This window comes from Arachis duranensis, chromosome 9 (assembly GCF_000817695.3).
Source record: "Arachis duranensis cultivar V14167 chromosome 9, aradu.V14167.gnm2.J7QH, whole genome shotgun sequence".
NCBI lineage: Eukaryota > Viridiplantae > Streptophyta > Magnoliopsida > Fabales > Fabaceae > Arachis > Arachis duranensis.
This window is the reverse complement of record NC_029780.3, coordinates 49,185,366-49,196,650: the sequence shown is the minus strand read 5'-3', so window position 1 is coordinate 49,196,650 and position 11,285 is coordinate 49,185,366. Positions and strand designations below refer to the sequence as shown.

The 11,285-nt window shown below is 33.8% G+C and overlaps 1 protein-coding gene across 1 annotated transcript; it reads left to right on the top strand.

Annotated features, from left to right (window-relative positions):
* The first annotated feature begins 975 nt into the window (after positions 1 to 975).
* On the top strand, positions 976 to 2,746 carry LOC107465533 (phosphoglucan, water dikinase, chloroplastic-like). Its single transcript, XM_016084511.3, has 2 exons — positions 976 to 1,629; positions 2,146 to 2,746. The coding sequence occupies exons 1-2, from the start codon at positions 1,494 to 1,496 to the stop codon at positions 2,655 to 2,657; spliced, it is 648 nt and encodes a 215-aa protein (XP_015939997.1). The 5' UTR covers positions 976 to 1,493; the 3' UTR covers positions 2,658 to 2,746.
* Positions 2,747 to 11,285: the final 8,539 nt, after the last annotated feature.

The window sequence follows — 11,285 nt, the reverse complement described above, 5'->3', positions numbered from 1 at the left end:
ATTTAAATTTAAACGTTAAAAAAATAATTTTTCTATATCTCATTCGATAAAAACTATGTTGTATTGTCATGTATATTTACATTTCAGAGTTATTTGGGTCATTTCATGCGTCACTTCAAGATAAACAAAAACTTAAAACATAATAGTAGGCACTGGATTCGATAGTCCCAGAACATTTGGACCATTAAATGGTCCCATAACAAAACATGGTTTTTAAGTTTTTCAATAACTGCTAAATAGTCTGTTTTAATTTTAATTACAAATGAACCCTATATATTTTATTTAATTATAAAAACTATTTTTTATTTTATAAGTTATTATTTTATCATTCATCTATTATGTTTATTAATAATTAAAAACAAAAATAATAACGAATTAGATCTTTCATTGATCGTAATAACTTTTTGGCAATCCCAATGGATTAAAAGTTTATCTTTGATCCGTTACGTCCGTCGAAGATTTTAAAATCGTGTTTCTTAGAAAATCAATCGATTGGATTAACAAAACAATCGATTGAACTTTCAGCTTGTTGAACGTGGTTAGATTTAGAGAAAAGAATTTATTAGCACTAACATTTTAATGATGTTGAATAATGGTGCTGCATGGTAGAGATAAAATCCTTTCATCAATGAGGAATTAATAGAGGATGGAAGTGTAATTCACCAAAATGGTGTTCAATCCTATGATAACACTTTGGGTGCACTACAAATAATTACTTACTGAGTTCCATAACGATTTCCTAAAACCAATTATTGAGTGAAGTATCAAAATTACCCATGAAAAATAAAAATTCATCCCGTATACCAAAAAAGCTTTATTCAGAGGGCAAAATACCCATGTTGCAGACAAAAATGCCCACTTTTTAGAAAGATTTGACCCCTAAAAATAAGTCTTTTGGGTATATTGGATGAACATTAGTTCTTTCATGTGTAATTTTGTTCACCACATGATCTTCCATAGGTAATTTTCGTACTTTACTCCAATTATTTTATAAAATCCTTCACACCTTTCTTTATATTTCACATAACAACAGTATTTGGTGCTGAAGTATTGGTCATACAGAAGTAAAAAGTAAATCATCTAGAGGTCAATCCCTTTAGAACAAGGTAGGTTCTTCAGGGACCCTGTTCAGACAGCATACAGTTCTAATCCTTCACCTGGTAACATAACCCTTTAGGTTGTCTGTTTCTCTAAGACTGCAGCCATGCAAGTAATTAATAGCCAAAGTTTGTTAAGCGCATTATCTTGTTTGGTTTGTAGTCTTATTGAGTCGGGCTTGTACAGACAGCACTACTCTAGTACTAGACTTAAATAATTAGAGATTAATGCTTTATATTGCAACACGTTATCTAATATGATATTAAGAGTAATGGCTGCTGATGCTTCAGGCTTACTAATGGCCCAGCTACATCCCAAATTCTCATGATCTTTATACCTAGAGAATTTATTTAATTACCTTTCTTTAATTTCTCTATTATAAGAACTTTAAAGTAATGGTTAACTTTAATCATATCAAGGGTGCTTCTTCTGGAGGAGTTATCTTGCTTCCTGATGCAGAAACACAGACTTCTGGTGCAGAGGCAGCTGCATGTGGTCGCTTGTCTTCATTGTCCTCTGTTTCTGATAAAGGTAATATGAAGCCAAAGAAATATTGTACTTATGTTGTCCACTATCTTACATAGTTGCATGTGGATAATGGATATGATATTTTCCTGTGCTAATGGATATGATACAATCTATCTATTTTTAAAAATTTCGTTTTATTTTTAAAATCTGAAATCTGACTATTGTGTTTTATTTATTTATTTATTGAGGGTTCATGTTTTGTTACATTTTTATTTTATATTTTTTCTTGCATGTAGAGGAGGATGTCATGTGGTTCAATTCTTCGCTCTCCCACTTGATGAATTCTTCTATTATCTCTAAAAGAACCTATTACATCTTCATGAATGAAAGTTTAATATAGTAAAATGCCTATGAAATTTTGATAGTCAATTGTCAGAATCATAGACTAACTGAGGATATCAGGAATGTGCATCATAATAATTGGCAGCAATTATTTATTCTTCCTGATCATATTTTCTTTGACTTCATCAAGAGTCAAGGTAGTATCTAACTATATGAAAACATGATTTTCAACTACAGTTTACAGTGATCAGGGAATGCCGGCTTCTTTTCGAGTTCCTGCTGGGGCTGTTTTACCATATGGATCCATGGAATTGGAGCTAGAGAATAGTAACTGCACTGAAATATTTAGGTCGTTGTTGGAAAAGATAGAAACTGCAAAACTAGAGGGTGGTGAGCTTGATGAACTATGCCATCAACTGCAGCAATTGATTTCTTCCTTGAAGCCATCAAAAGATGTGATTGAAAGCATTGAGAGAATGTTTCCAAGCAATGCACGAATGATTGTTCGTTCCAGCGCCAACGTTGAAGACTTGGCTGGAATGTCAGCTGCTGGACTCTACGAATCAATACCCAATGTTAGTCCTTCCAATCCAACAGTTTTTGGATCTGCAGTTAGCCAAGTGTGGGCTTCGCTATACACACGGCGGGCAGTTTTGAGTCGCAGTGCTGCTTGTGTGCCATACAAGGAAGCTTCCATGGCAGTTTTAGTCCAAGAAATGCTAAACAAATTGATTGGAAATTCTAAATAATCGATTGAATTGTAAGAAATCTACATTTGAGTCATACTAATCGATTGATCTATATGAAAACCATATTGCCTTGCAATTTTCAATCGATTGTTTTGTGATAAATTGTAATCCAATCGATTGAGTTATAAGAGTTATAATTCAATCGATTGGTTTGATAATCCAATCGATTGGTTTTTAAGAAAACACAATTTTATGGTTCATCACGAACGTCATGGATCAAATATAATATTTGAATTGATTAGAATAGCAAAAAAAATTTATTAGGATCAATGGAAGATCTAATTTGCTTTTGTTTTTGTTTTTGATTGTTAATAAACATGATAGATTTATGATAAAATAATTATTTATAAAATAAAAAATAGTTTTTATAATTAAATAAAATATATGAGGTTAATTTATAATTAAAATTTAAAAAAAGATTATTTAGCAGTTATTAAAAAACTTAAAAAATATGTTTTGTTATGAGACCATTTAATGGTCCAAACGTTCTAGAACTATTGAATCCGGTGCCATAATAGTACTTTACTTACTGAACTTTAGAAAAATGTCCTAAAGCACTAGAAACGCTTCCAATAATATATACTAATTTACGTAAATTCTTTTTCGTGTGGGAGAGAGACGTGTATCACAGGATGGTGTGAGAAGAGAAATATTTTACGTTGCTATGGGTTACACAAATCTGTACCTCTTATTTTTTTTATTGTTTTGTTTTTTTAAATAAACAATCACAAATCGAACGGTCTGATTTATGGGTTAGAAAATAAAAAAAAAATTTAATGTTAAAATTGGTCTCTCCGATTTTTATTTTCAAAAATAAAAAAACAATTAAAAATACAAATCGGACCCTCCGATTTGATCATCACATTTTTTATACAAAAAATTCGTATGATCTGAGTTCTTCACAATAAAACTGAGCAAAAGTTGTCCCATACATTAGTACATTAGTGTAGCATCTCAAAAAAGCAAAAATCCATAATCATGTACAACACAAACGAGGTTTCTTTAACCGAAAAGATGAGCCACTAATTTAACAATTAGAAACCATATGAAGTTGCCATACATGGTTTTATTATAATAAGAGAAAAAGTACGAGGAGTCAATGAATTATTTGTACAATGTGTATAATGGAGATTTATAGAGTATTAGAGATATAACTATTAGTGTTACATTTTTTCATTAATTGAAACTTTTAGAATGAGTGGTATCATAACATAATATTAGAATATTAAATTCAAAAAGTCAAAAATCTGTCATTGTACATATTATACAAATAGTTCATTGTCTAACTAGCAAATTCTAATAATAATTAATGAGTTGAGTATTAAAGAGATGAAACTTTGAGAAACATTAGTTAACATCATATATACCGTAAATAAGTATATAATAATCCAAACCTAAGGTGACATGCCCTTCATTGTCTTATTATCATTGAACAGTTACACTTAATTGTGACATTAATACATTCTCTCTATTATTGAATTTTGCGGACCCCACCTAGCTAGTAGGACCTTGCCCTACGAATGTTCAAGACATACTCTATCAACCGCACTTATAAATCCTATCCAATATCGTTGGATAATAATCTATCTAATTGTTGATATTTGGAACAGAAATACCACATTAATTAATTTATTAATTAACTGAAGAAATTAGAAATCATAATGTGCACATGGGTAGGACCATCTTACTAGTGGTTGAGACATGTGGTGGGTTCTGCTTCTGCATGTTTTGGTGCAATTATTGCTATGACAACTAACCAATTTTTAACTAAAATAACTGGAAATTGGAATCTTTCTCAGCAATCAAATAAAAACTAAAAATAAAAAAAAGAAGACAAAAAATGTTGAATATTCTTTTTGAGACTCCTGAAATGAGTTCACACTTGCTTTAATTTTCGTTTTTTTTTTATTATTATTTTTGGTTTGGAGCTTTGATTCTGGTTGTGACTTGCAGAAAATCCGTTAAATGTACATGTGATTGTGTGAGGTCAAACCAAAATTCCCTCATCTCCAAAGAAATTTTTTTCATTTGAAAATTGATAGAGTCATATAAGGGCTATTTTTTGTGGATATTGGATTAGTTTTAATATAATACTCTATTATTGAATGTTGTGGTATTTTAATTTGTAAAATTCTAGGAGCTAATAATTTGCATGGAGTGAATTACTTTAGCCGATTTTTTTTTATAAATATATCTACAGCAATATATACGGGGGCGTATTGCATTTTTAAAAATTTAAAAACACAATATAAAGAGCATATTGTATTAATTTAATATTAATCTTACAGTACAAGGGACGTATTATGAGTATGTGGAGACAAATTGACAATATATAAGGGTGTATTATATTTTTTAGATTAAAAATGTATCTGGAGTGTTATAAAAAGAAGAATGAATTTGTTAGGTCGAGTATGAGTGTGAAACGTTTTATTTCGTTGAGAGAGTAAGAATATAAAAATGGAGAGAGGTATTAGTGTGAAAATATATTATAATGGTCAATTTTTTTTTAAATATTTGAGGGTGTGAGTTTTGTAAGTGAAAATTTATATCATGTTGTTATTCCTTTTGCAATAATATATGAGGAATTTAAGAGTATATTTTGTCAATGTATTGATAATCAAGTATTAAAGAGAGTCACAAATATTTTTTATAGACAACCTGTATTAGTATTTGGTAGTTTCGTTCAGTTTTAAATAATGTATGTAGTTCACGAAGCAAGTATGCAAGGGATGTTTTCGATCTACTAGCAAACATAGGCACAAGTGTTAGTTATCGAGTTATATATTGAGTTTGAAGAATTAGTTGAGGTTGATTACTTGGATCCTAACATCGGCTGGGCAGTTTATACACTACAAGAAACATATTGAGTACCGTTGGATTTACTGCCGGATTTACCGTCGTCCTAGGGTTGACAGTATAAACGACGCTAGAAACCCATTACTGGCGGATTTTTTCCCTCTGATGCTATTTAACGGTGAATTTTTTGTTGGTGTTTTCAATGGATTCGTCGAGATTGAGTTGATAATTACCGTAATCCGATGGTAGTATGTTTTAATTTTTAAATTTTTGGGTGCTAATAAGCCACAATTAGTAGTCAAGTTAAGTTAATAAAATTATTAGTAAAAATCTAAAATTAAAAAAAATCAACAAATTATTTTAGTAAAAATAAATGGTCAGAATACAAACTAATGTCACAGAAGTAGAGTATAATGAAGTAGACAAAGAAAAAATATCCTAACCCCTACAAATCTTCGTAATCGTCGTTGTCGTCGTTGTGATCCCCCTGTTGAGGCGGTGGAGAAGGTGCTGATGTGGGGGACCCACTAGCAGCATTGCCATTGGCTCTAACGCGCATCTGCTGGTTGTACTCCTCCATCTGCTGTCGCAATCGATCGAGCTGATGACAATGGCTCCTCCCACACGTGCAAGAAGATCGTTGTACCTTTACTTAGATTGCTCCACTTGCTGGTGAAGCTCCTGTGTCGACTTCTGCATCGCCTCCCTCAAGTCGACAACCTCCCGGAGATCGGCAAGGCTGGTGGCAGAGGCAAAGGCAACGGAAGCCACTAACGCAGAAGAGCGGAGGCCACTAGCAAAGAATGAATCTATCCTAAAGCCGCGTGGTGTGCGAAATTAGAATTCACACAACTTTACCGGCAAGTGCACCGGGTCATCCAAGTAATACTTCAGGTGAGTGAGGGTCGATCCCATGAGGATTGTCGGATTGAACAAGCAATAGTAATCCTGTTGGAGTTAGTCAGGTAGACAGTAAAAGATGATTATTGTTGAAAATGCATAAAACAAGATAATAAAGAAAGCAGTAAAGAATAGTGTAAAATCAATCTACGAAAATAGTTAAGGTCTCGGAGATGTTTATCTTTCTGAATTAAAACTTCTTACTGACTATTTTAATAATTAATGATTCATTCTATGGCAAATTGTAAGTGATTAAACCCTGATTCCTTAGCAATTTAATCTCCTATGATCCTCATCAAACGCCATGGTCAGTGGTTGTTCAATTCGAATTGGAGGGTGAAGTTCAGAAAACTAGTTTATACCACAAAGGCCCTAATCACGCCAGATCCCGGCTGAACAGATGTTCCCATGTCCCCAACGAGTTATGGATTAGCCGTCTAGGAGGTGTGTTCTCAAGCTGTAGTTCAGGCGACCATGGTCAGAGTATCACAAGAACTCATATAGAAAAAGGGTCATAATTACGTTCCACCCAGTTTCATTTAGAATAAGAATGAGACACACATTTGAATTGAATCAAACATATATTAAAATAGAAAAGTAATAATATTAATCCATAGAAATAAACAGAGCATCTAACCTTAACCAAGAGGTTTAGTTGCTCATAACTTTACAAAGAAAATTAGGTTTTTAAAAAGATACGGCAGAAGAAGATCTGATATGTTTAAAACCTAAGTGATCTCCTCCTTAAATACTACTATAATAATAAATACTAAACCTAAAAGATATTATTTTAAATTAAAAATTATAAAGATAAAATAAGATAAGTCTAAGAAGTGCTAAAATCTACTTGGAGGCCCAATGGATGTGAAAGCGGACAGCAAGCTGGCGTTCAACGCCCAATGGTGTTGAACGCCCAAAGAGGAGTGTGTGCTTATGACTCTAGCCCCCTTGCTGGTGTTGAACGCCAAATTGGGCGTTTAGCGCCCAAGGGGGAGCTGGCAGCTTTTTCGTTTTGCTCCAAACTTTTCCAAACTGCTCCGAATTTCACCTAAAACCATAAAAACTCAAGAAAAACTCAAAGTAACATCCAAAGGTGAATTTTTGCACTAAAATATAATAAAACTTAATAAAATCTAACTAAAAACAGTATAAAAACAACTAGAAAAATGGTATAAGATGCTCACACATCATAACACCAAACTTAAACCGTTGCTTGTCCTTAAATAACCAAAAACAATATAGGACCAAAAGGAAGAGAAAACACATAAGATTAGAGTTGTCATTCATGCTCAGATCTAATTACTGAATGGAGCTATTAATACTCTATTTCTGAAGCTCAAAAATATTGATGTCCCTTAGAACTAGAATTTGGATGATATTATTGATTCTCTTCTTTAGGTTCTTGTTGATTCTTGAACACAGCTTTTATTTCTTTTGGTGCTTTGGACCTTTGAGCCTAGTCGTGACTCTAAGTGTTTTGTTTTCAAGCTTAACTTGATACATAAACATCACAAGCACTTAACTGGAGGAACTCTTTGGATTCGACTTTTTATTTGCTTTTATTCCCAGACTGTGGTGCTCAGAGCCTTAAGCATACCCTTTAACAGCATTGGATCATGACTTTAAGTGTTCAGTCTTAAGGGTTACTTGACACTTTCACACCACAAGCATATAGTTAGGAAAACCACTCTTTTGAGCTTTTAGATCAATTTTGACCCTCCTTACCGTTGATGCACAAAGCCTTGGACCTTTTTCTTTTTCTTTTTGCTATTTCTTTTGCTTCAAGAATCAATCTTTTTATTATTTCAGAGAATCAAGAATACTTCTCTAAATTCCTGTTCCTCAATAACTAATATACTCAACTTCAATATCTAATATGCACAGTTAATTCATACATTCAGAAAATAGAGATAAGGCCACCACATCAAAATAAATAGAATACATAGGATATATGTAACTCGATTTCTCATGTTTTTTTTATTATTTCTTTTTCAAGCTTAATGGGTGATACATGAGGCATCTTTAGTAAATAACTAAAAAATTTTCAAATTTAAATACTAAACTAGAAAGCATGAAATCCTAATATTGATCATGTGACTCAGAATGGAAAAATAGGAAAATAGAATAAAGTACTGAAAATAGAGATAGGATAAGGGATATGAGGATGAAACTCAACCACCTCAGTTATGGTGGCTGCTTCCTGGTAGTCATAAATCTTCCAAATCATGAGATTATGCTCCGCATCTGGTGGACGAAATTGTGATCATCAATGTTGTACTCTTTATTGTTGTATGGAATAATTATAATGGCTCTTTGCTATGTGTGGACACAACTCCGTTCAACTAACCAGCAAGTGTACTGGGTCGTTCAAGTAATAAACCTTACATGAGTAAGGGTCGATCCCACAGAGATTGTTGGTATGAAGCAAGCTATGGTCATCTTGTAAATCTCAGTCAGGCGGATTTAAATAAATTATGGAATTTGGAAAATCAAATAATAGTAAATAAACATAAAATAAAGATAAAGTTACTCATGTATTTCCATGATGGGAATTTCAGATAGGTGTATGGAGATGCTGTGCTCCTCCTGAATCTTTGCTTTCCTACTGCTTCATCCAATCCTTCTTACTCCTTTCCATGGCAAGCTGTATGTAGGGCATCACCGTTGTTAATGGCTACATCCCATCCTCTCAGTGAAAAAGGTCCAAATGCTCTGTCACAGCACGGCTAATCATCTGTCGGTTCTCAATCAGGTTGGAGTAGAATCCCTTGATTCTTTTACGTCTGTCACTAACGCCCAGCCTTCAAGAGTTTGAAGCTCGTCACAGTCATTCAATTCCGGAATCCTACTCGGAATACCACAGACAAGGTTAGACCTTCCGGATTCCCATGAATGCCGCCATCAATTCTAGCTTATACCACGAAGATTCTGACTAAGGAATCCAAGAGATATGCGCCCGGTCTAGGGTAGAACGGAAGTGGTTGTCAATCACGCGCGTTCATAGGTGAGAATGATGATGAGTGTCATGGATCATCACATTCATCAAGTTGAAGTGCAACAAATATCTTAGAATAGGAATAATTTGAATTGGATAGAAAATAATAGTAATTGCATTGAAACTTGAGGTACAGCAGAGCTCCACACCCTTAATCTATGGTGTGTAGAAACTCCACCGTTGAAAATACATAAGTGAAAGGTTCAGGCATGGCCGCATGGCCAGCACCCCAAAACGTGATCAATAGTCTCCTCAGATAAAGAATAAAATAAAACTGAGACCAAAGATGTCTAATACAATAGTAAATTATCCTATTTATACTAGACTAGCTACTAGGGTTTACATGAGTAAGTAATTGATGCATAAATCCACTTCCGAGGCCCACTTGTTGTGTGTTTGGGCTGAGCTTGATCTATCCACGAGCTAAGGCTTCTTTTGGAGTTGAACGCCAAGTTGTAACGTGTTTTGGGCGTTCAACTCCGGGTCGTGACGTGTTTCTGGCGTTTTACTCCAGACAGCAACATGGAACTGGCATTGAGCGCCAGTTTACGTCATCAATTCCCGAATAAAGTATGAACAATTATATATTTCTGGAAAGCTCTGGATGTCTACTTTCCAACGCCGTTGAGAGCGCACCATTTAGAGTTCTGTAGCTCCAGAAAATCCTTTTCGAGTGCAGGGAGGTCAGATTCCAACAGCATTAGCAGTCCTTTGTCAGCCTCCTATCAGAGTTTTGCTCAAGTCCCTCAATTTCAATCAGAAATTACCTAAAATCACAGAAAAACACACAAACTCATAGTAAAGTCCACAAATGTGAATTTAACATAAAAACTAATGAAAACATCCCTAAAAGTAGCTTGAACTTACTAAAAACTACCTAAAAATAATGCCAAAAAGCGTATAAATTATCCGCTCATCACAACACCAAACTTAAATTGTTGCTTGTCCCCAAGCAACTGAAAATCAAATAGGATAAAAAGAAGAGAATATACTATAAATTCCAAAATATCAATGAATATTAATTCTAATTAGATGAGCGGGACTTGTAGCTTTTTGCTTCTGAACAGTTTTGGCATCTCACTTTTTCCTTTGAAGTTCAGAATGATTGGCTTCTCTAGGAACTTAGAATTTCGGATGGTGTTATTAATTCTCCTAGTTAAGTATGTTGATTCTTGAACACAGCTACTTATGAGTCTTGGCCGTGGCCCTAAGCACTTTGTTTTCTAGTATTACCACCGGATACATAAATGCCACAGACACATGACTGGGTGAACCTTTTCAGATTGTACTCAGCTTTGCTAGAGTCCCCAGTTAGAGGTGTCCAAGGCTCTTAAGCACATTCTTTTGCTTTGGATCACGACTTTAACCACTCGGTCTCAAGCTTTTCACTTGGGCCTTCATGACACAAGCACATGGTTAGGGACAGCTTGGTTTAGCCGCTTAGGTCTGGATTTTATTTCCTTGGGCCCTCCTATCCATTGATGCTCAAAGCCTTGGATCCTTTTTACCCTTGCCTTTTGGTTTTAAGGGCTATTGGCTTTTTCTGCTTGCTTTTTCTTTTTCTTTCTATTTCTTTCTTCGCAAGCTTTTGTTTTTCACTGCTTTTTCTTGCTTCAAGAATCAATTTCATGATTTTTCAGATTATCAATAACATTTCTCTTTGTTCATCATTCTTTCAAGAGCCAACAGTTTTAACATTCATAAACAACAAGATCAAAAATATGCACTGTTTAAGCATTCATTCAGTAAACAAAAAGTATTGTCACCACATCAATATAATTAAACTAAATTCAAGGATAAATTTGGAATTCATGTACTTCTTTGTTCTTTTGAATTAAAAACATTTTTCATTTAAGAAAGGTGAAGGATTTATGGAATTTATTCATAGCTTTAAGACATAGTTACTACATACTAATGATCATGAAGTAGAGACACAA

Bases quoted from the DNA above. Each gene is read 5' to 3' on its own strand.
- LOC107465533 (XM_016084511.3), top strand. From the start codon at position 1,494: ATGGTTAACTTTAATCATATCAAGGGTGCTTCTTCTGGAGGAGTTATC. The intron at 1,630-2,145 runs GTAATATGAAGC...TTTCAACTACAG, and splicing joins GTCCTCTGTTTCTGATAAAG to TTTACAGTGATCAGGGAATG.